Here is a 23,727-nt window from a genome sequence, read left to right as displayed (position 1 = left end):
AGACAGAATCCTACTAGCTGTGCTGTCTTTCCATCCATGTCATGTCTGAAACGCACACAGCCCAACTCCTTGCTGAGATCGTCATATTCTGTGACAGGCTGCCTGGGAGACATGAGTGACAGAAAACCTGACATTGCTCTAGATTCTGAAATACTGCTGAGCTCTGTCCTAGGTCTCTGATCCACAGCCTCCCAACTTCTGTCAAACAAGGTACAAATTCTATGTAAAACTGTGCCTCCGTTCACTTTAAAATGTACTTTGGCTACAATCACCCTTCCACCCACCAGGAACACATAGGAACACATCACACTTCAAACTACTTGACATTCAGCAGTAGACACACACTTGGAATCAGTGCTCACCTTCACATCTGCTCTGTACTGGTTCAGATCCCTCAAAAACAAAAGCAGCTGGCTGTTGTACCTCTCATAGTCCAGGTTCAATTCAATATCATGGGTCAGTTTAATCACGAACTGACCAGCTACTTCTGCCGCTGCTCGTGCCACTTTGTTCAGCTCAGGAATCCTCTCCACCAGTTCCTTATAGGTGTCCATGCTGGTGCCCAAGTAAGGATAATCTGTGTCCTAAAAGAAAAAGCGAGGCTATGGCACTCACGTGAGGTCTACCAGCAAAAGCCTCACATTCTGGCTTCCCCATCGAGGTAAGTTACTACAGCTCCCCGCTGCTTCTAACACATTCCCACCCCAATGTGATCTCGTTATCTGCTGCTTTAAGTACATTCTTGCTACTTCTCTGAATCTAACCTACTCCTAGAGTGATGACTTTCTTCCAGGTTCTACAGAATCCCTGTCCTATCGTATCATATGCCTTGAATAGATTTCTAACCAAATTCCTTAAGGCTGTACGTTTTTCATTCTGGGAAGTTTGGGCCTTTATCATGGAAAAAGAGAACATACATGAAATGTACCTTGAGACGAGGTCTCACTCTGTCACCCAGGCTAGCGTGTGCTGACGCAATCCTGGCTCTCTGCAGGCTTGAGCTCCTGGCTCAAGGGACCCCCCCTGCCTCAGCCTCCCAAGAAGCTGGGACTACAGATGCCACTGGGCAGCTTAATTAAAAAAACGTTTGTAGAGATATACTCTAGGCATGTTACCCAGGCTGGTCTCACTCCTGGCCACCTCAGCCACCCAATGTGCTGGAATTATAGGTGTGAGCTATTGCACCCAGCCTGATGAAAATACTGTTCAGCTGGACTGTCCAATAGGCAGGCCACTGCTCAATCACTCAAGAAAATCAGCCTCGTTTTTTTGTTGTTGTTAGACAGAGTCCTGCTCTGTCGCCCAGGCTGGAGTGCAGTGGCGCGATCTCGGCTCACTGCAACTTCTGCCGCCTGGGTTCAAGCGATTCTTCCACCTCAGCCTCCTGAGTAGCTGGGATTATAGGCATGAGCCACCACACCTAGCTAATTTTTTTGTATTTTTAGTAGAGATGGGGTTTCACCACGTTGGCCAGGGTGGTCTTCAACTCCTGACCTCAAATGATCCACCCACCTTGGCCTCCCAAATGCTGGGATTACAGGTGTGACCCACCACACTATTAAAACTCATACTTAAAGAAGTTTTAGCAATAAACTCAAATGCTAATTAAGCTAATTGAGATTAACAAGTCTATATTAAAACTGATAATGAAGGAACATGCAATAATTACATGTGTATAACTTCTTTTTTGAGACAGGGTCTCGCTCTGTCGCCCAAGCTGGAGTGCAGTGGCTCCATCTCAGCTCACTGCAACCTCCACCTCCCCAGTTCAAGCCATTCTCCTGCCTCAGCCTCCTGAGTAGTGGGCTTACAGGTGCCCACCACCACATCCGACTAATTTTTTTGTAATTTTAGCAGAGACAGGGTTTCAACATTTTGGTCAGGCTAGTCTCAAACTCCTGACCTCGTGATCTGCCTGCCTTGGCCTCCCAAAGTGCTGGGATTAAGGGAGGAGACCACCCCCATATTGTCTTATGCCCAATTTCTGCCTTCAAAGAAAGAAGTAGAAACTAAAAGGCAAAGGCAGACAGCCCAGCGCCGCACCCTGGGCCTAAAGATCGACCCCTGACCTAACGGGTTATCTATAGATTCCAGACATTGTATGGAAAAGCATTGTGAAAATCCCTGTCCTGTTCTGTTCAAATTACCAGCACATGCAGCCCCCAGTCACGTACCCACTGCTTGATCAATCACGACCCTCTCACGCCGACCCCCTTAGAGTTGGTGAGCCCTTAAAAGGGACAGAATTGCTCACTCAGGGAGCTCAGTTTTTGGAGACGTGAGTCTTGCCAAAGCTTCCGGCCCAATAAAGTTCTTCCTTCTTTAACTCAGTGTCTGGGGGGTTTTGTCTGCGGCTGGTCCTGCTACAGGATTACAGACGTGAGCTATCACGTCCGGCACTTGTGTATAACTTCTTAAAACATTTTAAGCACTCCAGTAAACTTGGTCTCAAAGTTGACACAAGAAGATCCATGGCCAGGTGTAGTAAGTAGCTCTTGCCTATAATCCGAACGGTTTGGAGGCTGAAGGGGGAAGACGGCTTGAGGCTGCAGTGAGCCATGATTGGGCCACTGTACCCCAGCCTTGGTGACACAGCAAGACATCATTGTCAAAAAAACAAACAAAAAAACCCCAACAACTAAGATACGTGCAAAAGTAAAATGGAGTCACTAGTGTTAACAAAAATGCAACCCTGAAGAGAAGGGTCTCACCCTTCTATGTCTGATAACAAGGACTAAGGGTTTTTGTTTTCCTTTTTACGAAAACTACAACCTTACACATAGGCCACTGCCACCTTGCACCAAAAAAATTCTCTTGTGAGAAAATCTGCCAAGCAACTGCCTGTAAACCTTGACTGATCTTGGTAGTCAAGAATAATTACCTCAAAATAATTATGTAATCTTGTCATTTGTCCTTTAAAAACTTGCTTTCCTTTACCTCTCTGAATAAAGCACATTCCCATGTACTTTCCCATTCCCAAATAAAGATCATTTCCTTTTAGAGAGCCTCTCTCCATTTGTCATTTAAATGAACTGATGGAATGCTTTTGGTTTTGGGTTCCTCAGACTTACCTCACAAAAACAGAAAGAAACTGCTGGGATTCCAGAATACGCAAGGAAAGGGAAAGCAGCATTGTCTAAAGTGAGTTTCTCACTGCAAGAAGAAAGAATGTGTCTTTAGAAAGTTTTCTAAAGAAGACTTTCTATCATGCTAGTCCTCACATCCAAAATAAATTCTTTAGTTGAGTATCTTTAGGTGTAAGTAAGCTCAATGCAAGGACAGATTTGGATTCTACCTGACACAGGAGGCAGAATCTCTGCTTTTCTATTAGTTTGTTCATTCACTTTTCTCAACTTACACTTTGCTGGCCCAGTTGCTGTCCTGATATAGAGATCGCCCAGTAACCGGATGTTTCACCTGTAAGATAAGCAATTATCATTAAAACTAACCTTTTGGAACTTATTTATTCAGGCTAGTCACTAACATGCTACTCTATAAAAATTTATAAATAGAAAACTTGTATTATATCTTCTTGAAGAGAAATTATTTATGATAATTAAAACAATCTCAATTTTAAGTTATTACTAACTAGGCTCATGTTTTCAGTTCCTTTAGTTATGGTTAGGAAAAAATGTTTCCTTCTTAATTAACATCTTAAAAGTGGGCCTAGGCCAGGTGGGGTAGTTCACACCTGCAATCCCAACACTTTGGGAGGCCAAGGTGGGAGATCACTTGAGCCCAGAAGTTTGAGACCAGCCTGGGCAACAGAGCAAGACCCTGTCTCTTAAAAAAAAAAAAAAAAAAATAGGCCGGGCACAGTGGCTCACGCCTGTAATCCCAGCACTTTGGGAGGCCGAGTGGGATGATCACATGGTCAAGAGATGGAGACCATCCCGGCCAACATGGTGAAACCCCGTCTCTACTAAAAATACAAACATTAGCCAGGTGTGGTGGTGGATGCCTGTAATTCCAGCTACTCGGGAGGCTGTGGCAGGAGAATCACTTGAACCCAGGAGGCGGAAGCTGCAGTGAGCCAGGATTGCTCCACTACACCCCAGCCTGCGCAACAGAGGGAGACTCCGTCTCAAAAAAAAAAAGCACCCAAAAAACCACGGTGGCATACCCACAATTGTAAAAGCCCTCTTTAGGCTCCATAATATGCCTATCTTGTTTCTGGTTTCTTCCTTCTAGTGCATCTTATGCCACCAACCTAACTGGTAAATTCATTATTGCCTTGCTTGAGATCCTATAATCCCTAGTATCCCTTGGGATCAAAGCCAATATCTGCTATCTGACCTGTCTCTAACTTGACTCACTCCAATACACAGCCTCTAATCCCATTAAGCAAATGTCTTCTTTCATATGCTGTTCCCTCACTCAAAACTGTGGTAATTCTTTATTCAATGAATATTTCGTACGGCTTTCTCAAAGTATAGTTCAAGTTGATTTCAGCCTTCCTTAGCATTGTGACTCTACAGACAATCCCCTGTGGGCACCTGCACTACAGCTCAGGCCTCATGGCATTTTGTTATATATTCCTAAAGAGACGACATATTTTTTGAGATTGCAGCCCTTCATATACCTCCTCATCTCATACGGTTCAACAGGCAAGTATCTCTTTAATAATGCTGCTATAGAATTTATTCTCAATTCCTAGTTTTTGTTACTGACTATGGTTTTACATATCAGTGTTTTTTATCTCAGGTCGATTCAACAAAAAATTAAATCATACATTTTTGTAACGAGGTATATACTCACATCTTGCATTGTTTTCTCAATAAGCGTATACAACAATGGGCTGGCAGAAACCTTGAAGTTGCTGGTACCTGAAAAGAAATTATTTTATCATTGCCCCTTCTCCACTCCAGTCATTTTCTCACTGCTACTTCTACAAGTACTTGACAAATAAGACAGTAATCTAGATCAGTGGCCCTACGCAACAGCTATCCTATTCATCAAGTAGACAAAAGTAATTTTGGTATCAAGTTCTTTAGCAACTATGATAATTTGACTCAAGTGAGGCTCTTACTACTCCTTGAGTTTGCATACTTTAATCCTAGTGATCTTTTTAAAAATATCAGCAGTTTTAGGTTCAGCAGCAAAATTAAGATAAAGGTACCTAGAGGTCCCATAAATCCACTGCCCCCACACATGTGCAGCCTCCCCCATTAGCAGTTTCACATTTAACTTTCTGGTTCACCCAGGTTAGAGCTACAACATGCTTGCTATACTCAGCACATTCTGCTGCAAACATACAACAGGGAAATAACTAACCTAGAGGCTTAATTGTAACTCTTTCCTTTTTTCCCCCATGTAGACATTTCACTATTCTCAGTTCATCAGCTACATCTGCACTTTCTTTTTTACCCCATTCCTGTTGAATGTAATCTGCACTTTAAATAACACTCAAACTCTGTCAATTTTCTGCTGCCAGTGAACATTCAAACTCTTCTAGAAGTTGGATTATCCAATATTTCTATCAGTGATGCCACAACATAATAGGATGTGAATTACTCTCTAAGTACCATTCTATATGGCATAGTTTAGTTTCTTCTCACCTCAAAATAGTCCAGACTTATGGTCCTAAAACTTTAGTGCATCAGAATTACCTGGAATGCTTGTTAAAGTTTTTTATTTGTTTGGGTTTCTTTGCTTCAGGATACTTTGTCCTTAAGAAAATAGTAAGTTTTTATTCCCCAAGGGTTGCCCAAAAAAAAAGCCCAGTTTTTTTGTTTGTTTCTTTGAGATGGAGTCTCGCTCTGTCACCCAGGCTGGAGTGCAAAGGCACCAACTCGGCTCACTGCAACCTCTGCCTCCCGGGTTTAAGTGATTCTCCTGCCTCAGCCTCCTGAGTAGCTGGGATTACCATGCCCGGCTAATTTTTGTATTTTTAGTAGAGATGGGGTTTCACCATGTTGGCCAGGCTGGTCTCGAACTCCTGACCTCAGGTGATCCGCCTGCCTTGGCCTCCCCAAGTGCTGGGATTACAGGCGTGCGCCACCATGCCCAGCCAAAAAAGCCCAGTTTTTAGACCAACACTCCCATTTCTGACTCAAAGGTCTGGGGTGGACCTGAAAGTTTGCATTGTAACAGTTCCTGATGCTGCTGATCTGGGGGCCCCATTGAGAACCACCCACTGCTCTAGACAAGGCAATATGTGTCCATTGTGTAACTTGACCGACTATTTAAAGGAAGGTTAAGATACAGGCTGAGGGCAATGGCTCATGCATGTAACCGCAGCATTTTGGGCAGCTGAAGTAGAATGCCTGAACTCAGGAGTTTGAGACCAGCCTGTGCAACATGGCAAAACCCCATCTCTATAAAAAAAAAATTAGCCAGGTGGCTGAAGTGGGAGGATCACCTGAGCCCAGGAGGTCAAGGCTGCAGTGAGCCAAGATTGCGCCACTGCACTCTAGCCTGAGCAATCGAGTGAGACCCTGTCTCAAAAAAAAGCTTCCTTCCACTTCAAAGTAGTTTAACCAGCCAGGCATGGTGGCTCACGTCTGTAATCCCAGGCCAAGGCAGGCGAATTGCCTGAGGTCGGGAGTTTGAGACCATCCTGGCCAACACAGTGAAGCATAGTCAATTTTTTGTACTAAAAATACAAAACATTAGCTGGGCGTGGTAGTGAGCACCTGTAATCCTAGCTACTTGGGAGGCTGAGGCAGGAGAATCACTTGAACCTGGGAGGCGGAGCTTGCAGTGGGCCAAGATTGTGCCATTGCACTCCAGCCTGGGTGACAAGAATGAAACTCCATCTCAAAAAAAAAAAAAAAAAAAAGTAGTTTACCTGAATTCATAAACAGCTAAAGAAAGGGATACTTACCAAGCACCGCTTTATCCAGATTAATATAAGTGAAAGCCTTTAAATGCAAGGATGAAAGGTATCCCTAGAAGAGAAAACACTAATCAGTATAAATCTGTTCATTTATCACATACAGTAGCAATAGGGATTCATTTTCAATTCTGGACTCTATTGAGTCTAAGCGCAAAGGCAAAAATGGTAAAATCAAACCTATGAACATCATTTCTGGAGGACAGCCTGAGCCCACAAGCTCAGGTGCCCAGTATGGGAATAGATGATGATAAAGAATACCTCTAGCCATTCAGTGGCACCAACCGATCCAAAGTCTCCAGCACTCCAACTGGCAAAGATAATGCTTCTGCTGGGCTGAAACCCATCTGAAAGAGAAGAAAGTTAGCTTTATCTTGGGAACGGTTATACACGGGCAAGGATGGAAGGTATCCTGCTTCAGATGAATCAGAAAGTCTAACTCCAAGATAGCAGATTCCAAAATCTTTTTTTCTGAGCCAAAAAAGAAAAAAAAAATACTAACAAAATCTTTGAGACTCCAGGTGAAAAAATAAAAGAATAGGAATAATTTTTTTTAAGCAACCTACAAAAAGCAATATAGGAGATCTGCAAATAAGATTTCGAGTACATAGCAGGGGCCAGTAGTCGCCCTTTTACAATTTCATTCTTTCAGTTCCTTAACTTCTGGACCCAGAGATCACTGAAAACAGTGTAAGCATGATGATGCACACCTTGAGAAGAATTTGCATAGAGGTAAATCAAAACACTGGATTTTTAAAAAATAACTCTAAAATAAAATAAAAATTCACAAATTTAAGTTATAAGAAGAGTTTGCCAAGAAACTACATTTGTGACAGCGCCTTTTGGGGATACATGTATCTATCACTGCCCTCCATCCCACCCACTTCCCTCAGTATTTTTTTTTCTCCATTAATGTACTTTGTATTAAAGATAAGCATTGCAATTTGCCCTGTGACCCAAAGATTCAAGAACATGAGATTTTGAATGTGTGGGTGGGCAGGAGTGTGAAAGAGTGGCAAGCAGGACAGAAAGGCTCAGAAATAAACAAAACAGGCGGGGCACGGGGGCTCTCTCGTATCAGTTTGGGAGGCTGAGGCGGGTGAATCACTTGAGGTCAGGAGACCAGACTGGCCAACATGGTGAAGCCCCGTCTCTACTAAAAATACAAAAATTAGCCAGGCGTGGTGGTGGGCGCCTGTAATCCCAGCTACTCAGGAGGCTGAGGCAGGAGAATGGCTTAAAGTCAGGAGGAGGAGGTTGCAGTGAGCTGAGATCGTGCCACTGCACTCCAGCCTGGGCAACAGAGTTAAACTCTGTCTCAAAAAATAAATGAATAAACATAACAAAATTTCAATAGCTGTGAGGCCTCAGTACATGAGTATAGAGGTATGCTATTGCTTTCAAATAGATTACTTAGGGACTATGCTCCGCCTTATCATGCTGGATACATCAAACTAAGCACTAAGGGCTCAATAATCCACTGTCTCAAAGAAACTGGTGATTTTTAGCACAGCTAAGACATTTTATGGAAAGCTGTTTCAAAGAAAAAGGCAGCTACAACAAAAGACAATCTGCCTTGTATTTAAGAACTAGAGTCTGGCATGAGGGAACCACAGGAATGCAGGCAAAGCGAGCAAAGCACAGTATAACATCTAGAACCATCTGTAGTGCACCAATATTCAAAGGAACCAAAATTTGTACTCTACCTTTTAAGACCATATCTGAGAACATCTGGGCAAGTTTCAACAGGAGAGCTGTCCCCACACTGGATTTTGCAGCTCCAGGGCCCCACGCATCTCTCTGGGCCCCAACCACAACATAGTGATCTTTAAAAACAAAAGAGGAAGAATTTAAATAAGCTTCTAAACTTTTCTACAATTAGCACATCAGTAGAAAGGTAAAAGTGCAGTATATGTATTAAGAATAAAAGCACCTTACTTCAAATCTGACTAAAAACTCTGGGAATTAAAAATTCACATGAGAATATTAATTTTACTTTACTAGTAGAGCTACTTTTTTCCTACACTACTAATCAAATTTACTGACTACTTAAGTGAAAGAATAAAAGAACAGGAATAATTTTTTTTAAGTAACCTACAAAGAGCAATATGGGAGATCTGCAAATAAGATTTTGAGTACGTAGCGGGGCCAGTAGTCATTTTCTTATTTCTTAGTAGGTGCTAGCTATTTGATTGCATTTTAACTCAACTCCAGGGACTGGCAAACTACAGCCTACATACCCATTCATTACGTACAGTCTATGCCTATTTTCTTGCTTCTACAGAGTTGAACAGCTAAAACAGAGACTGTATAGCCTGCAAAAGGTTTATTATCTGCCCCCTTAAGAAATTTGCTTATCACTGGTCTAGTCAATAACTTAGAATAGATTTTCTAGTCACAATGGTCAATTTTTAACAAGAATTTCCTAGGGCCTTATTACCTCCCAGTAAAACTGACACATAGGCCGGGCGCAGTGCCTCACATCTGTAATTCCAGCATTTTGGGAGGCCGAGGCAGGCAGATCACGTGAGGTCAGGAGCTGACCTCATAGAGCCTGACCAACATGTAGAAACCCTGTCTACTAAAAATACAAAATTAGCCAGGCATGGTGGTGCACGCCTGTAATCCCAGCTACTGGGGAGGCTGAGGCAGGAGAATTGCTTGAACCTGGGAGGTGGAGGTTGCAGTGAGCCGAGATCGCACCACCGCACTCCAGCCTGGGCAACAAGAGTGAAACTCCCTCTCAAAAAAACAAAAACAAAAACAAAAAAATCTGACACATAAACAATTCACTTTAGGACAGATAAGATTAAGCGCTTCATAAAACCAAGCCAAGCCAGCATCGTACACTCCCTCCTTCCCTAGCCACATCCTTAAGAACAGCAAAGAAAACAACAACAACAACAACAACAACAAAAAAACCAAGAGGGGTGGGGGCGGTCTTTACCTGGTTCTACAAAGCCTTTAATAACTCCAAAGATGTTAAGAATTTTTGTCTCTTTCAGCACATTGCTCACCGTGAGCTTCACACTCTTGTTTTCCGAGGTAACCATCTTACATGTAGAGTCTGTTTTCCAGTCAGAGGGACAGTCTCCCTCCATATTTCTAGAACCAGAAAGTTCTGAGTTATTGTTCCTTGCCCAAAGTTTACTTCTGTCTAGTGAGGCTCTAGATTAAGAGGACATACAAACAACACTTACTCTCGGGCAGGCGCAGTGCCTCACCCCTTTAATCCCAGCACTTTGGGAGGCCGAGGCAGGTGGATCACAAGGTCAGGAGTTCAAGACCAGCCTGACCAACATGGTGAAACCCCGTTACTACTAAAAATACAAAAATTAACTGGGCATGGTGGCGGGTGCCTGTAATCCCAGCTACTCAGGAGGCTGAGGCAGGAGAATCGCTTGAACCTGGGAGGCAGAGGCTGCAGTGAGCCGAGATCACACCATTGCACTCTACCCTGGGCAACAGAGCAAAATTCCTGTCTCAAAAACAAAAACAAAAACAAACTTACTCTGTAGTGGTGAACCATTTGTGTCTTACTTTGATCTGTAGGCAGCCAACTGAAAACCATGAATTCCTAGTTTAAGCAATATTTTACAAAACTTCTAACTGTCCTCATCTGATAGATGCCTTTCTGCCAGATATAGTTATGTAGTTTATATTTGGAATACATACCAAGATGAACTCAAAATGAAGTTCTTTTAATATATAAAAGGATATTAATACATTTTTATGTTTCCTAACTGTCACCACTAGTAAGGATAGTATACATTCTTATCTCAGTTATAAAAAATATTCCTCAGCTGCATGCAGTGGCTCACGCCTGTAATCCCAGCACTTTGGGAGGCTAAGGCAGAATTCCTTGAACCCAGGAGGTGGAGGTTGCAGTGAGCCAGGATCACACTATTGCACTCCAGCCTGGGCAACAGAGTAAGACTATCACACACACACAAAAAAATTCCTATGCGTCCCCCGTCTAATTCGTCTGTGTTACCCCAAATAATAGCTGTTCCTAAGGGGGCTTAATTACACAAATATAGGTTGAAACATTATTACTCCCCTACTACATAAGGGTAAGATGCGTCACTGGCTTCACAGGTTGGTTACGACTTGTAGGTGGTAAGTAGAATGAGTCAACAAAAATCACCTATGCTAAAGGCCTCTTAACATTATCAATGGTCATAGTATGTTACACACTCCTTCCTAGGCTAAAGGCCTCTTAGCATTATCAATAGGCATGGTATTTCACCTAGTCCTTACATACAGACGTTCTTCATTTGAGACTATCAAGTAGAATATATTTTCACTATCCAATTATGTTAAAGAAACAGGATCAGAGAGCCCATGTCATACAGGAGATAAATGCTTTCATAAAGGTCTGAAACTCGATCTCTATCCTATAACAACAGGATATGAGAAATATGTCCACATCCAAATCAAAATTAATGCTACGTACTGTAACGGAACTGGGCTGTTTTTAAAGAGGAACACTAACACTACAGGGCGGAAATCCAGGAGCGCCATGACCATAAATGGTTTCTCTGGAAACCAGCATGAGAAGTGAGGCTTCTCAATCTACAGACAAGGAAACTGGAATCATCCCATGTTGCTTAGAAGAAAAATCCAGACAAATGGATGTTTCAGGGAATAGGATTTTATCCCAATATGAATTCTAACAGATTCTCTCCACTAACTGAATGGGTTGCCACAGGCATCGTGCCTCAGCACAGAAGTACTCGAGCAGAAGTTATGCCAGGAATCTTGCACAAGGAATTCACTGGGGTTGTAAGTCTCCTTATTCTCCTGCGTTTGTAAGTCCATTATTAAGATCTCTTTATAGAGAAAAATTCATTTTTATCTATACCAAGGTAACAGCTAACTATCTTCCAAATTCCCAAATGTGGAAAATTATAATCATGTGTAACATTTTAATCAACATATTACCATTCTTCCCTAACCATAAAACCTCACCCTGCAAGAGAGCTTTCAAATAAAAACTTACCCAAACAGCTTTTCTGCAGCAGCTCTGGAGATCGTTTGGACAGGTATATTAGGCAATCCTGACGACTGAGATGGTGGAAACTGAGTGTGATTGAAGGAAGGAAATCCAGGTGTGTAAGGGTCACCTGTTCCCAGATGAGCCTAGGAAAACAAAGAGCAATTCGCTCCATCACATACTTCCTCAAAAGTTCTCTGTAAGATTCGGAGTTGGTATAAGATTCAGATTTGGTATAAGGTTGCAGCCTGACCTTAGTTTACCAACTTGAAGCCTCAAAAATCTGAGTGGCTCTACAATGTGACTCCTGTTTTCATGGCACATGGAAATTCTCAGTTCAAGGTACTATTGATAAAGTACTTTTACCAACAAATAATAAAGCCTCAAAGTCAATGTAATCTATCTTCTTGCTTACTGCTAATGCCCTCCCAGAAAAAGAGCATTTAAGGAAGACACAGTGCTATTTCTGCTAATACAGGAATCCAAGAACAATTTAAAGAACTCAAAATGGCGATTTACTCAAGAAATAACTCACATGTCCAAAGAATGAAAGGTCTGCCTTAACAATGGGAAATTTAGTCCGGTCCATATATATCAAGACACCAATTGCATTTAAGCTTTCAGCATTTGCAACCTAAAAGAAAACATATAAAGCTCAGAAAATGAAAATCTGATCATATGAAATGAGAATACATCTTGGACATTATGCTAAAGGCCAAATGGTTACAGAGGACTAAACTCATAATACTTCCAAATATTTCAAATTATTTATCTGGTAATGTGTTGTTAATTGTTTCCTGAAAAATTAACTCACTTGTTTGCAAAGTAAGAATAACGGGCCGGGCGTGGTGGCTCACGCCTGTAATCCCAACACCTTGCAAGGCTGAGGCAGGCAGATCATGAGGTCAGGAGTTTGAAACCAGCCTTGGCCAACATGGTGAAATCCTGTCTCTACTAAAAATACAAAAATTTGCTGGGCTTAGTGGCAGGCGCCTGTAATCCCAGCCTTTCCGGAGGCTGAGGCAGGAGAATTGCTTGAAACTGTAAGGCACAGGTTGCAGTAAGCCACTGCACTCCAGCCTGAACAAAAGAGCAAAACTCCGTCTCAAAAAAAAAAAAAAAAAAAAAAAAAGAATAATGAAGACCAGGAGTGGTGGCTCACGCCTGTAATCCCAACAATTTGGGAGGCCGAGGCAGGCGGATCACCTGAGGTCAGGAGTTCAAGACCAGCCAGGCCAACATGGTGAAATCCCCTCTCTACTAAAAATGCAAACATTAGCCGGGCATGGTGGCAGACGCCTGTAATCCCAGCTACTCAGGAGGCTGAGGCAGGAGCATCACTTGAACCCGGGAGGCAGAGGTTGCAGTGAGCTGAGATCACGCCACTGCACTCCAGCCAGGGTGACAGAGACTCCATCTCAAAAAAAAAAAAAAAAAAAAAAGAAAAGAAAAGAAAAATAACAAAAACCCATCTAAGACAACCACTTTTTTGAGTCCCACTGTCACCCAGGCCAGAGTGGCACAAGTCACATCTCATAGCCTCCAGGGCTCAAGCAGTCCTCTCACCTCAGCCTCTCAAAGTGTTGGGATTACAAGTGTGAGCCCTGCCACTTCTTTAAAAATGCAGAAATCACCACTGTCCTTTGATATGTTCCAATCTAGTTCCTTGTGTATGTTTGGCTATTTATTTTCCTTTTTATAAAACATGTTTTTAACTGTATTCTGTATATGCATAAAACTGAGTTATACAGACAAACAGCTTTCACTTAAGCATTTCTGATTAGGGAAGTGGAACTTATTTGATTTGCTTAGCACTTTTAATAAATTGTATTATCTGGTATGAGAGTTTAAGATCACTGGTTTTCAGAATGTAAGAATATTAACAAGAAATATAACTTACCTGAAGAGTAAGATACCAAAGTACTGTATCGAATATTTTATATATATATATATATACACACATGCACACACACACACACACACAGACACACAATAACCCACACTCACCTTTTCTGCAAAGGTGATTTTTCCTGCTCTGACAATCACTATAGATCCATTCACAGGAGAGTCTAAATCCTCAAAGTCTTTTTTAGTACCAAAATTAGCATGGACCAGTTTACCCTAGAACAAAGACATTAGATTTAATGAGCATTATGGTATTGGAACAGCTCTAAAATCTTGAGACAAAAGAGTTTTATAGATCAAACCTAAGACAGGCAACCAAAGTAAGAGATAAAAGGAGGCCAAGGCCTAAAAAAGACATGAGTTCTAAAAAACTTTATAATTTTTAGGTCAGAGGTATTAGAATAAAATCAAGAGTTTTAGCCTCCTATGTCTTTTCATGCTTTTATTCCACGCTGCCTTTCATGTAAAGGGCATTTAGATTAAAGAGGCCTATGTAGGCTGGTCATGGGACTGGAGGCCTGGAACAATCTTCGCCTTGAGGACATCATAGAAAGAGGTTTTAACCGAAAGACCTGAGAATACATCTGTCCCAAAATTAAAACACCATCTATTACAACAAAGTGACTTGCATACACCAACTTTGGATGTGTCATTATGTTCCTAAGCAAAGAAGAGTCCAGATGAACAGCTATAAACAGACACTAACACCAAGCACCTGAACACAAAGCTGGAAGCTGAAGGAAAACCTTCAATGTTCTTTAACAGAACAATCTAGCATCTCTAAACTCCTGGCTTACAGGCAGCCAGGCAAAGGGATAAAGCACAAGTATCCAGAAAGGCAAGGAATCACCACAGAACTGCACCTGCCTCGAAAGGTATCCACTGGAGATGCCCGACTCACAAATGTGATTTTTTTTTTTTTGAGACGAATTTCGCTCTTGTTGCTCCTGCTGGAGTACAATGGCGCAATCTCCACTCACTGCAACCTCCGCCTCCTGGGTTCAAGGGATTCTCCTGCCCCAGTCTCCCAAGTAGCTGGGATTACAGGCACCCACCACCACGCCTGGCTAATTTTTGTATTTTTAGTAGACTTCAACATGTTGGCCAGGCTTGTCTCTGACCTCAGGTGATCTGTCTACCTTGGACTTCCAAAGTGCTGGCATTATGGGCGTGAGCCACCACGCCCAACCACAAATGTGATTTTTAAGCTGAAAATTATTCCATCTATCTGTTCTCTATTTCTGTGTTAATTTGACTGTATCTGCCTAAGTTTAAAAAGATCAAGGGCTGGGTGCAGCAGCTTACTCCTGTAATCCCAGCACTTTGGGAGGCCGAGGTGCATGAATGGCTTGAGCCCAGGAGTTTGAATTCAAGACCAGCCTGGTCAACATGGCAAAACCCTGTCTCTACCACAAAAAATAATAATAATAATAAAATAAAAAATAAAAATTAGCAGGACGTCCAAGCTACTCGGGAGGTTCACTTGAGCCTGGGTGGTGGTGGAGGTTGCAGTCAGCCAAGCTCACGCCACTGCATTCCAGCTAAGGCAAAAGAGTGATACCCTGTCTCAAAACAAAAATAAAAAAAGATCAAGCATTAATGAATCAAGCTAAGACTAGGCCCCAGCCAAGATGGATATTTAGACCTGTCCCCACAGGGAGGATATGCATTTGTTTAGCAAATACTACTATGTATTGTCAGCCATTCTCCAAAGCTCTGCGACATGGCAGTAAACAGAACTAACCCATGGTTCTTCATGGCTCACATTCTAACAGAAATAAAGGCATAGATGTCAGGTGCTATCAGTACCATAAAGAAAAAATAAAGCAGGATATGGGGAAAGTGATTAGAGAGAGAAGACATTGCATGTTGACTGTGTCATTAGAGGGCTGAAAACCAAAATATCTCACGATAATTTACATTTTACAAGTAAATGTATAACTCCTAAGAATAGAAAAGATGAGTTTTGAGTGATTCAAGAGGGAAAAGCATCTCATGCACTGTTTTGCCTTACTTACAGTGACTGTTGCAGCCTTACTATATGCCACATAACCCCCAGGATTCTCCACCAGGTAAACAAGTCCACCATTCTTATCCACTATGATCACCGAGTTTTGAGCACTGTTAAAAAGATGAAGTTAAAATAAGCCTAAGGTCATCCTTCCAAAAAACACAATAGCTTACATTTAGTATGTCTTGCATTATTTGGCTTCAGGAAATTTACCTCTAAACCTTAAGCTTAATTTTTATTTTAAAAGCCTTTGGGCCACGTGTGGTGGCTCACACCTGTAATCCCAGCACTTTTGGGAGGCCGAGGCGGGCAGATCACCTGAGGTCAAAAGTTCGAGATCAGCCTGGCCAATATGGTGAAACCCCACCTCTACTAAAAATACAAAAATTAGCTGGGCATGGAGGCGTACACCTGTAATCCTAGCTGCTTTGGAGGCTGAGGCAGGAAAATCACTTGAACCCAGAAGGCAGAGGCTGCAGTGAGCAGAGATTGTGTCACTGCACTCCAGCCTGGGCGACAGAGCAAGACTCCATTTCAAAAAAAGCAACAACAATAACAAAAAGTCTTTGCTATATTTAGCACACCTGAAAACAGCTACTTGTATAAAAATAAGTTTACCATCTTTCAACATACCTGTCTTTGACCTGAATCTTAACAAAATGTTGATCACGCCAGACTTTGCTGAGTTTAAATTCACGAAATTGATTTTCAATATACAATGCAAGATTTTCATCTTTTTGAGATCCAGCCTCACGAGGGACATATAAATTTTCATTCAGCAGCCTGGAGGAGAAAATGTCTTTTAAATAAACTTAAGTTTAATTTAAAATAAACATTTAACTCAAGGATTAAACAAATTGTTTTGAAAGCAAAATATTATTATCCCTCATAGTTTAGATAAACGAACTGTGACCCAAAACTTCTAGATTGACCAGAATAACACAAACTAAGAAAAAAAAAACTGGGCCCCAAATCTTAATTTATAACTTCACAGCTTCTTTACCCACCATAAAGGACCCCTTCAAGAGCCTCATCATAACATATCTGCTGAGGGGAAATGAGCAGCTTCCAGGAGATCTACTATAAAGTCAATTATAAAATCTAAGATAGTACTACTGTGCTAAACAGGGTGCACAGTTTCGATTTTCACCTACTTGTGAAGCATTTCTGAATACCCTGAAGCAAAGCTGCTCCTTGGTCTGATCTCCCATCGCTCTTTCTATTTACTCAGCATATTAGTTCTCACATGTTTATGGGGTGGACTATATTCTCACTTTATCCATAATATCTGATATATAGTAAATAAGCACAAAAACATCAACTAGATGAAGTAGAAAATGCCATAACTTAAGACTAAAGAATTATAGTACCACGCTAACTATAGGAAGCTTGAAAAAAGGAAAAGATAAATTTATTATTTGCGCAGAGGCATGGATGTGCAAAGATAGTAAAACTCTATATGGACAAGTGTTACAGCTCTTACAATCTGTCTAGCATGCTTTCTGGCTTTTGCCAGAAAGCCCATTAAAAATAAAATAAGTAAATATAAAATAAAAATCTGGCCAGGTGCGGTGGCTCACACCTGTAATTCCAGCACTTTGGGAGGCCGAGGCAGGAGGGTCACCTGAGGTCAGAAGTTCGAGACCAGCCTGGCCAACATGGTGAAATCCCGTTTCTACCAAAAACAAAATTAGCAGAGTGTGGTGGCACAAGCCTGTGATCTCAGCTACTCAGGAGACTGAGGTAGGGGAATCACTTGAACCTGGGAGACAGAGGTTGCAGTGAGCTGAGATCGTGCCACTACACTCCAGTCTGGACAACACAGGAAGACTCCATCTCAAAATAAATAACTAAATAAATAAAAATAAAAATCTAAGGACAGACCGGCCTGGAAGACATGGTGAGACTCCGTCTCTTAAAAAACAAATTAGCTGGGTGTGGTGCTGCGTGCTTATAGTCCCAGCCACTCAGGAGGCTATGGTGGGGGGATCGTTTGAGCCTAGGAGGTTGAAGCTGCAGTGAGATGAGATCGTACGACTGTATTCCAGCCTCCACCAGAGGGAGACACTGTCTCTGGATACTTACTGGCCTATGGGTTAATGGGTGAGTATCAGCAGAAACTAAGCAGCACTAGAGACTTAAGTCAGGCAGTTAAATTACCCATGATCTAGAAGATGAAAAAGGCTACTTCTGGCATGTGTTGTTTCCTATAAAAGAGAAAAGCGGCCGGGCGCGGTGGCTCAAGCCTGTAATCCCAGCACTTTGGGAGGCCGAGACGGGCGGATCACGAGGTCAGGAGATCGAGACCATCCTGGAGAACACGGTGAAACCCCGTCTCTACTAAAAATACAAAAAACTAGCCGGGCGAGGTGGCGGGCGCCTGTAGTCCCAGCTACTCCGGAGGCTGAGGCAGGAGAATGGCGTAAACTCGGGAGGCGGAGCTTGCAGTGAGCTGAGATCCGGCCACCGCACTCCAGTCTGGGCGACAGAGTGAGACTCCGTCTCAAAAAAAAAAAAAAAAAAAGAGAAAAGCTACTGATGCCCTTGTCAACAAAACAGAGCTTAGTACAACATTATAAGAGGTTAAGAAGAGCCAGGCGCGGTGCCTCACACCTGTAATCCCACCACTTTGGAAGGCCAAGGCGGGCGGATCACGAGGTCAGGAGATCGAGACCACCCTGGCTAACACAGTGAAAGCCTGTGTCTACTAAAAACACAAAAAATTAGCCGGGCGTGGTGACGGTCACCTGTAGTCCCAGCTACTCGGGAGGCTGAGGCAGGAGGCGGAGCTTGCGGTGAGCCGAGATCGTGCCACTGCACTCCAGCCTGGGTGACAGAGCAAGACTCCTCAAAAAACAAAACAAAACAAAAAAAAGAGATTAAGAAGAAAAATCAGAGCCAAAGAATGACAGCAAGCAATAAGCTACAAAGATCAGGAAAACATCAAGGGCCTATGAATTTTTTAAGAAAAAGGAGACTCCCTAGAAGTTCTACCTTTTTTCCTACCAGTATAGTTTCAGTTCTTTACAGGCCCCTCACCCGCTTTAGCTAAACATGGCAAGTCTTGTCTTCTCTGAAAAGCCACTCCCACAGTGTCACCATTATTGTTTCCCTGCGGCCTATCATATTTCCTGAATTACTCATCTAGAGACTTGCAAAGCAGCTCACGCTCACTTGATGGTGCTGGTGAAGTCTGTGGCGTCCAGTTTCTCTGACAACTTTTTCTTCAGGTCATCCCAGTATAAGCGAGGTGCCGCAGGGAAGTCCTCTTCTGGCTCCTCCCTCACTGGAGACTCGGTTCCTGCCAGTCTCTCACACTCAGTTTTTGGTTCTACCCCTTTACAATAGCCCAAGTAGCCAATCATAAACCCTAAAGAGACAAAGTTCCAGAGCTGAACTCAGAATTTCACTTGTGATCTATCCCTGTTAATACTTTTCAGGTAAGCCTTGAAAATACTGGTTTTCAAACTCTAAGTAGTTTTAAAGTATATAATGCATCTCAGTTTTGTATACTTTAAGCCACTTAATAAACTGTATACTAGCTTTATTTCAAATAGTTACCTATTCAAAACATAGGTACTTTTTCCAAAAGACCTCCTTGAAACATCAGACTGAGCTTCCACACCACCAGTATCCTGTGTATATGTTTTAGTGTAACATTTGTTTCCTGGTGGAGTGGGAACAAACAAAAAAATACATAAATAAAAAGAAAACACTTGCTCGTCGTATTGAAATAATTCATGGGTCTCCTTCCAACCAGACTAAATTCAATGACAGGTGTAGAATCCACTCATGATTGTCTTCCTAGTGGGACTTAAAAAGGCACAAAGTGGACGGGTGAAGTGGCTCGTGTCTGTAATCCTAGCATCGTCGGAGGCCAAGGTGGGTGGATCACAAGGTCAGGAATTAGAGACCAGCCTGCCCAACATGGTGAAACCCCATCTCTACTAAAAACACAAAAATTAGCCAGGTGTGGTGGTGCACACCTGTAGTCTCAGCTCCTCAGGAGGCTGAGGCAAAAGAATCGGTTGAACCCAGAAGGCAGAGGTTGCTGTGAGCCAAGATCACGCCACTGCACTCCAGCCTGGGCGACAGAGACTCCATCTCAAAAAAAACTAAAAAATAAAAAATTAGCCGGGTGTGGTGGTGAGCGCCTATAGTCCCAGCTACGCAGGAGGCTAAGGCAAAGAATCGCTTAAACCTGGTAGGCAGAGGTTGCAGTGAGCCACGACGGTGCCACTGCACTCTAGCCTAGGCAACAGAGTAAGACTGTCACAAAACAAAACAAAACAAAACAAAAAGGCACAAAATAACTATATGCTGAGCTGAAATAATAGACTTCCCAGAGTTGGTTATGGAAAATATTGAAGTTTGGAAGGGTCATTCTTACCAATCAAGAAAAAGATGATCACGGCAATAGTCCCATAGCAGATATTTCCACCACACCTTTTTGGTTTTGTGCCATTGGCCTTTGTGTTATTGTCAGCATTTTCTTCTTCATCTACACCAAGTTTCATCTCCACGTGACTGTTATCGCCGTCTACTTGCCGAGCCAGGCTGAACCGGGTGTATGACAGCGGCTCTCCACCAAACTGTTTCGGGGAAAAGGCAAGATGAAGGACAGGCACAGGAATGTCTGGGAAAAGCTTGTTAGGTGTATGCTTGTTATTGGGCCATTACTATGACTTGCTATGTATTCCTCAGTATTTTCCTTTCAAACCAACATTCTTCCCTGGGCCCAGTCAAGGGCTAGTTCACACTGGTCTTCTCAATCAGTCTTTCCTTTTCTGTCAATGGTTTTTTGGTTTTTGTTTTTTTTTTTTTTGAGACAAGGTCTCCCTCTCTCTCCCAGGATGAAGTGCAGTGGTGTCATCATAGCTCACTGCAGCCTCAAAATCCTGGGCTCTACCGATTCTGCCGTCTCAGTCTCCTGAGCAGCTGGGACTAGGGGCACAAATCACTTTAGGATACTATGCAGTAACCCAGACCATGATGCTGGCGGGAGCCAGGGAACAAGAATAAAACAAGGTTATAAATAAGCAGAAATTCTGACTAAGCATAAAATAGAAGATAGAAAAGAGAGAATAGGCCAGACACGGTGGCTCACGCCTGTAATCCCAATACTCTGGGGGGCCAAGGCAGACGGATCATTTGAGGTCAGGAGTTTGAGACCAGCCTGCCCAACACGGTGAAATCCCGTCTCTACTAAAATAAAAAAATTTAAAAATTTAAAAATTAAAAATTAAAAGAAAAAAAACACCAGCTGGGCATGGTGGTGCACGCCTGTAATCTCAGCCACTCAGGAGGCTAAGGCAGGAGAATTACTCGAACTCAGGAGGCGGAGGTTGTGGTGAGCACTCCAACCTGGGCAACAAGAGCCCACACTGAGACTCCATCCCAAAAAATAAATAAATAAAAGAGAGAATTGAGGTCTAGATAGTGTCAAGAGTTAGGCTCCTTTTCATCATGTCCTGGATGGCTGTCTTTTCTGTATGTTCTTTCAGCTTTCACTCATACTGTCTACTCAATGTTTTTTAAAATTTCATTTTTTTTTAAATAGAGATGGGATTGCTATGTTGCCCAGGCAAGTCTCAAACTCCTCAAGTGATCCCCCTGCCTCACCTCCCAAAGTGCTGGGATTACGGGACTGAGCCACCACACTTGGCCTCACTCAGCCTTTGCTTTTTTTTTTTTTTTTTTGAGATGGAGTCTCCCTCTGTTACCCAGGCTGGAGTGCAGTGGCGTGATCTCGGCTCATTGCAACCTCCGCCTCCCAGGTTCAAGCCAGTATCCTGCCTCAGCCTCCCGAGTAGCTGGGACTACAGGCGTGCGCCATGACACTCCGCTAATTTTTCTTTTCTTTTTTTTTTTTTTTTTTTTTTTTGTATTTTTAGTAGAGATGGAGTTTCACCGTGTTGGTCAGGCTGGTCTTGAACTCCTGACCACAGGTGATCCACCTACTTCAGCCTCCCAAAGTGCTGTGATTACGGGTGTGAGCCGCGACGCCCGGCCAACTTTGCTTTTTACCTCTCTCACTAAGGAGACATTTTGATCAGCGCTTTCTTTAGTTCATCTTGTCTACTCGGCTGCCCCTCTACCACACCCAGAACCACGCTGAGAATTCTTCCAAGACCTTCTATAATTAACCCTATTGAAGGCTGAACTCTGTGGGATCAGTTATGCCTCAAGACCAATTCAAATGTAAATGAATACCTGATAATAGATTTGGGTTATTATTTCATGCTTCAAGTCATGCTTGTATATTTCACATTCTTGCAGACAGAAATATAACTGAAAATATCTTACCAAGTTAGAGAATGCTGATCTAGCTTGATCCATCATCCCGAACTGCCACACAGAAGAACCTAGGTATCAGAATAGAGAATTATTGAGAAAGATACTACCGTTATCACATTAGTGAACTTTTATTACCAGGCTAAATGTTATATCAAATTTTTAAAATACATTATCACTTTTCTAGAAAAGGCATTTAACCACAATTTACATGACAACTAAATTAAGTGTGATCGTTTTTAATACTTGTTATATATGTATTTCCTTTTTTTTTTTTTGTAGAGACAAGGTCACTCTATGTTGCCCAGGCTGCTCTTGAACTCCTGGCCTCAAACAGTCCTCCCACCTTGGCACCCCAAAGTGCTGCGATTACAGGTATGAACCACTATGCTCTGAGTAGACAAAGAAGTGACACATACTGCCGGGCGCAGTGGCTCACGCCTGTAACACCAGCACTTTGGGAGGCTGAGGCCGGTGGATCACCTGACGTCAGGAGGTCGAGACCAGCCTAATCAACATGGTGAAACCCTGTCTCTACTAAAAATACAAAAATCAGCTGGGCATGGTGGTGCGCACCTGTAATCCCAGCTACTCAGGAGGCTGAGGCAGGAGAATCACTTGAACTCAGGGAGCGGAGGTTACGGTGAGCCAAGATCACACCATTGCACTACAGCCCGGGCAATAAGAGCAAAATTCCATCTCAAAAAAAAAAAAAAGTGACACACACAAAAGGACAACAGACTATCACCTGAAAAAATTAAGACTAAAGCAGACAAGACCAGTTATGCTACAAATACCACAAACCATCTTCAATGGAAAGGGGAAGAAATCCTGATTCCGACTGAATGAATAGTTCTACAAGTAATTCGATCTTTGACACAAAAAGAAACACAAAACACAGATTATGCTATTTTACAGATGAAGTGGCCACTTATCAGAGAAACTAAGTGGCCTGTTCACGGCTGAAAACTGATAATCTAAGTGAAGTTAAATGGGTTACTGGGTTATAGAAATTGTATTCTCATCTCCGGAAATTTAAGACATTAACCTTAACTTCTGTCAAAGCAAAATACATCTCTGTTCAAAGTCCTATGTTAAGTTAAAGGCCTTAACTGAAATCTGAATTTTCGGTTTGAGGGCATCTAGATAGTGAAAGTGAGATGATCCTGAGATTTGCAAAATGGACATTTATTGGACGCTATTTTAAAGCTTTTCCTATATACGAGTACACTGAGAGCATATTAAACGCGCACACGGCACAAAGCCAGCTGTGAGGTATATGCAAACTGTAAAGCAAAGGGTATGATAACTGGCATTAAGAAAAAGCTTTCTGGCCGGGCGCGGTGGCTCACGCCTGTAATCCCAACACTTTGGGAGGCTGAGGCAGGTAGATCACGAAGTCAGGAGTTGAGACCAGCCTGGCCAAGGTGGTAAAACCCCCATCTCTACTAAAAGCACAAAAATTAGCTGGGCGGGCTGATGGGCACCTGTAATCCCAGCTACTGGGGAGGCTGAGGCAGGAGAACCGCTTGAACCTGGGAGGCAGAGGTTGTGGTAAGCCAAGATGGCGCCACTGCACTCCAGCCTGGGCGACAGTGAGACTCCATCTCAAAAAAAAAAAAAAAAAAAAAAAGAAAAGAAAAAGAAAAAAAAAGGTTCTAAAACCCATTACAAAAAAAATCTTTT

The 23,727-nt window shown here is 42.5% G+C and overlaps 1 protein-coding gene and 1 non-coding gene across 4 annotated transcripts in view; one reads left to right on the top strand and one right to left on the bottom strand.

The window, feature by feature from the left end:
- TFRC (transferrin receptor) overlaps nt 1–23,727 on the bottom strand; it is a 32,615-nt gene that overhangs the window by 5,453 nt on the left and 3,435 nt on the right. For 2 of the 3 annotated variants that reach the window (XM_008009680.3, XM_073023790.1), the window contains exons 2-17: nt 22,054–22,112; nt 20,138–20,339; nt 18,922–19,117; nt 16,381–16,530; nt 15,755–15,857; nt 13,839–13,952; nt 12,367–12,465; nt 11,838–11,977; nt 9,783–9,940; nt 8,542–8,661; nt 7,097–7,182; nt 6,827–6,890; nt 4,759–4,826; nt 3,359–3,417; nt 3,072–3,153; nt 363–584 (exon numbers count right to left, since the gene is read on the bottom strand). In XM_008009680.3, the coding sequence (XP_008007871.3) occupies nt 363–584; nt 3,072–3,153; nt 3,359–3,417; nt 4,759–4,826; nt 6,827–6,890; nt 7,097–7,182; nt 8,542–8,661; nt 9,783–9,940; nt 11,838–11,977; nt 12,367–12,465; nt 13,839–13,952; nt 15,755–15,857; nt 16,381–16,530; nt 18,922–19,117; nt 20,138–20,339; nt 22,054–22,089 (1,899 nt within the window). In that variant the 5' untranslated portion in view covers nt 22,090–22,112. Of the gene's footprint in view, nt 1–362; nt 585–3,071; nt 3,154–3,358; nt 3,418–4,758; nt 4,827–6,826; nt 6,891–7,096; nt 7,183–8,541; nt 8,662–9,782; nt 9,941–11,837; nt 11,978–12,366; nt 12,466–13,838; nt 13,953–15,754; nt 15,858–16,380; nt 16,531–18,921; nt 19,118–20,137; nt 20,340–22,053; nt 22,113–22,617; nt 23,696–23,727 lie in introns of those variants that run through there. The other variant, XM_073023789.1, reaches the window with a different exon arrangement.
- On the top strand, nt 17,213–17,272 carry LOC119626037 (U7 small nuclear RNA). The gene has a single exon (XR_005242235.1). It is a non-coding gene; the product is annotated as a U7 small nuclear RNA (small nuclear RNA).

Source organism: Chlorocebus sabaeus, chromosome 15, assembly GCF_047675955.1.
Source record: "Chlorocebus sabaeus isolate Y175 chromosome 15, mChlSab1.0.hap1, whole genome shotgun sequence".
NCBI lineage: Eukaryota > Metazoa > Chordata > Mammalia > Primates > Cercopithecidae > Chlorocebus > Chlorocebus sabaeus.
The sequence above is the reverse complement of the archived record's forward strand: the minus strand, read 5'-3'. Positions and strand labels throughout refer to the sequence as shown.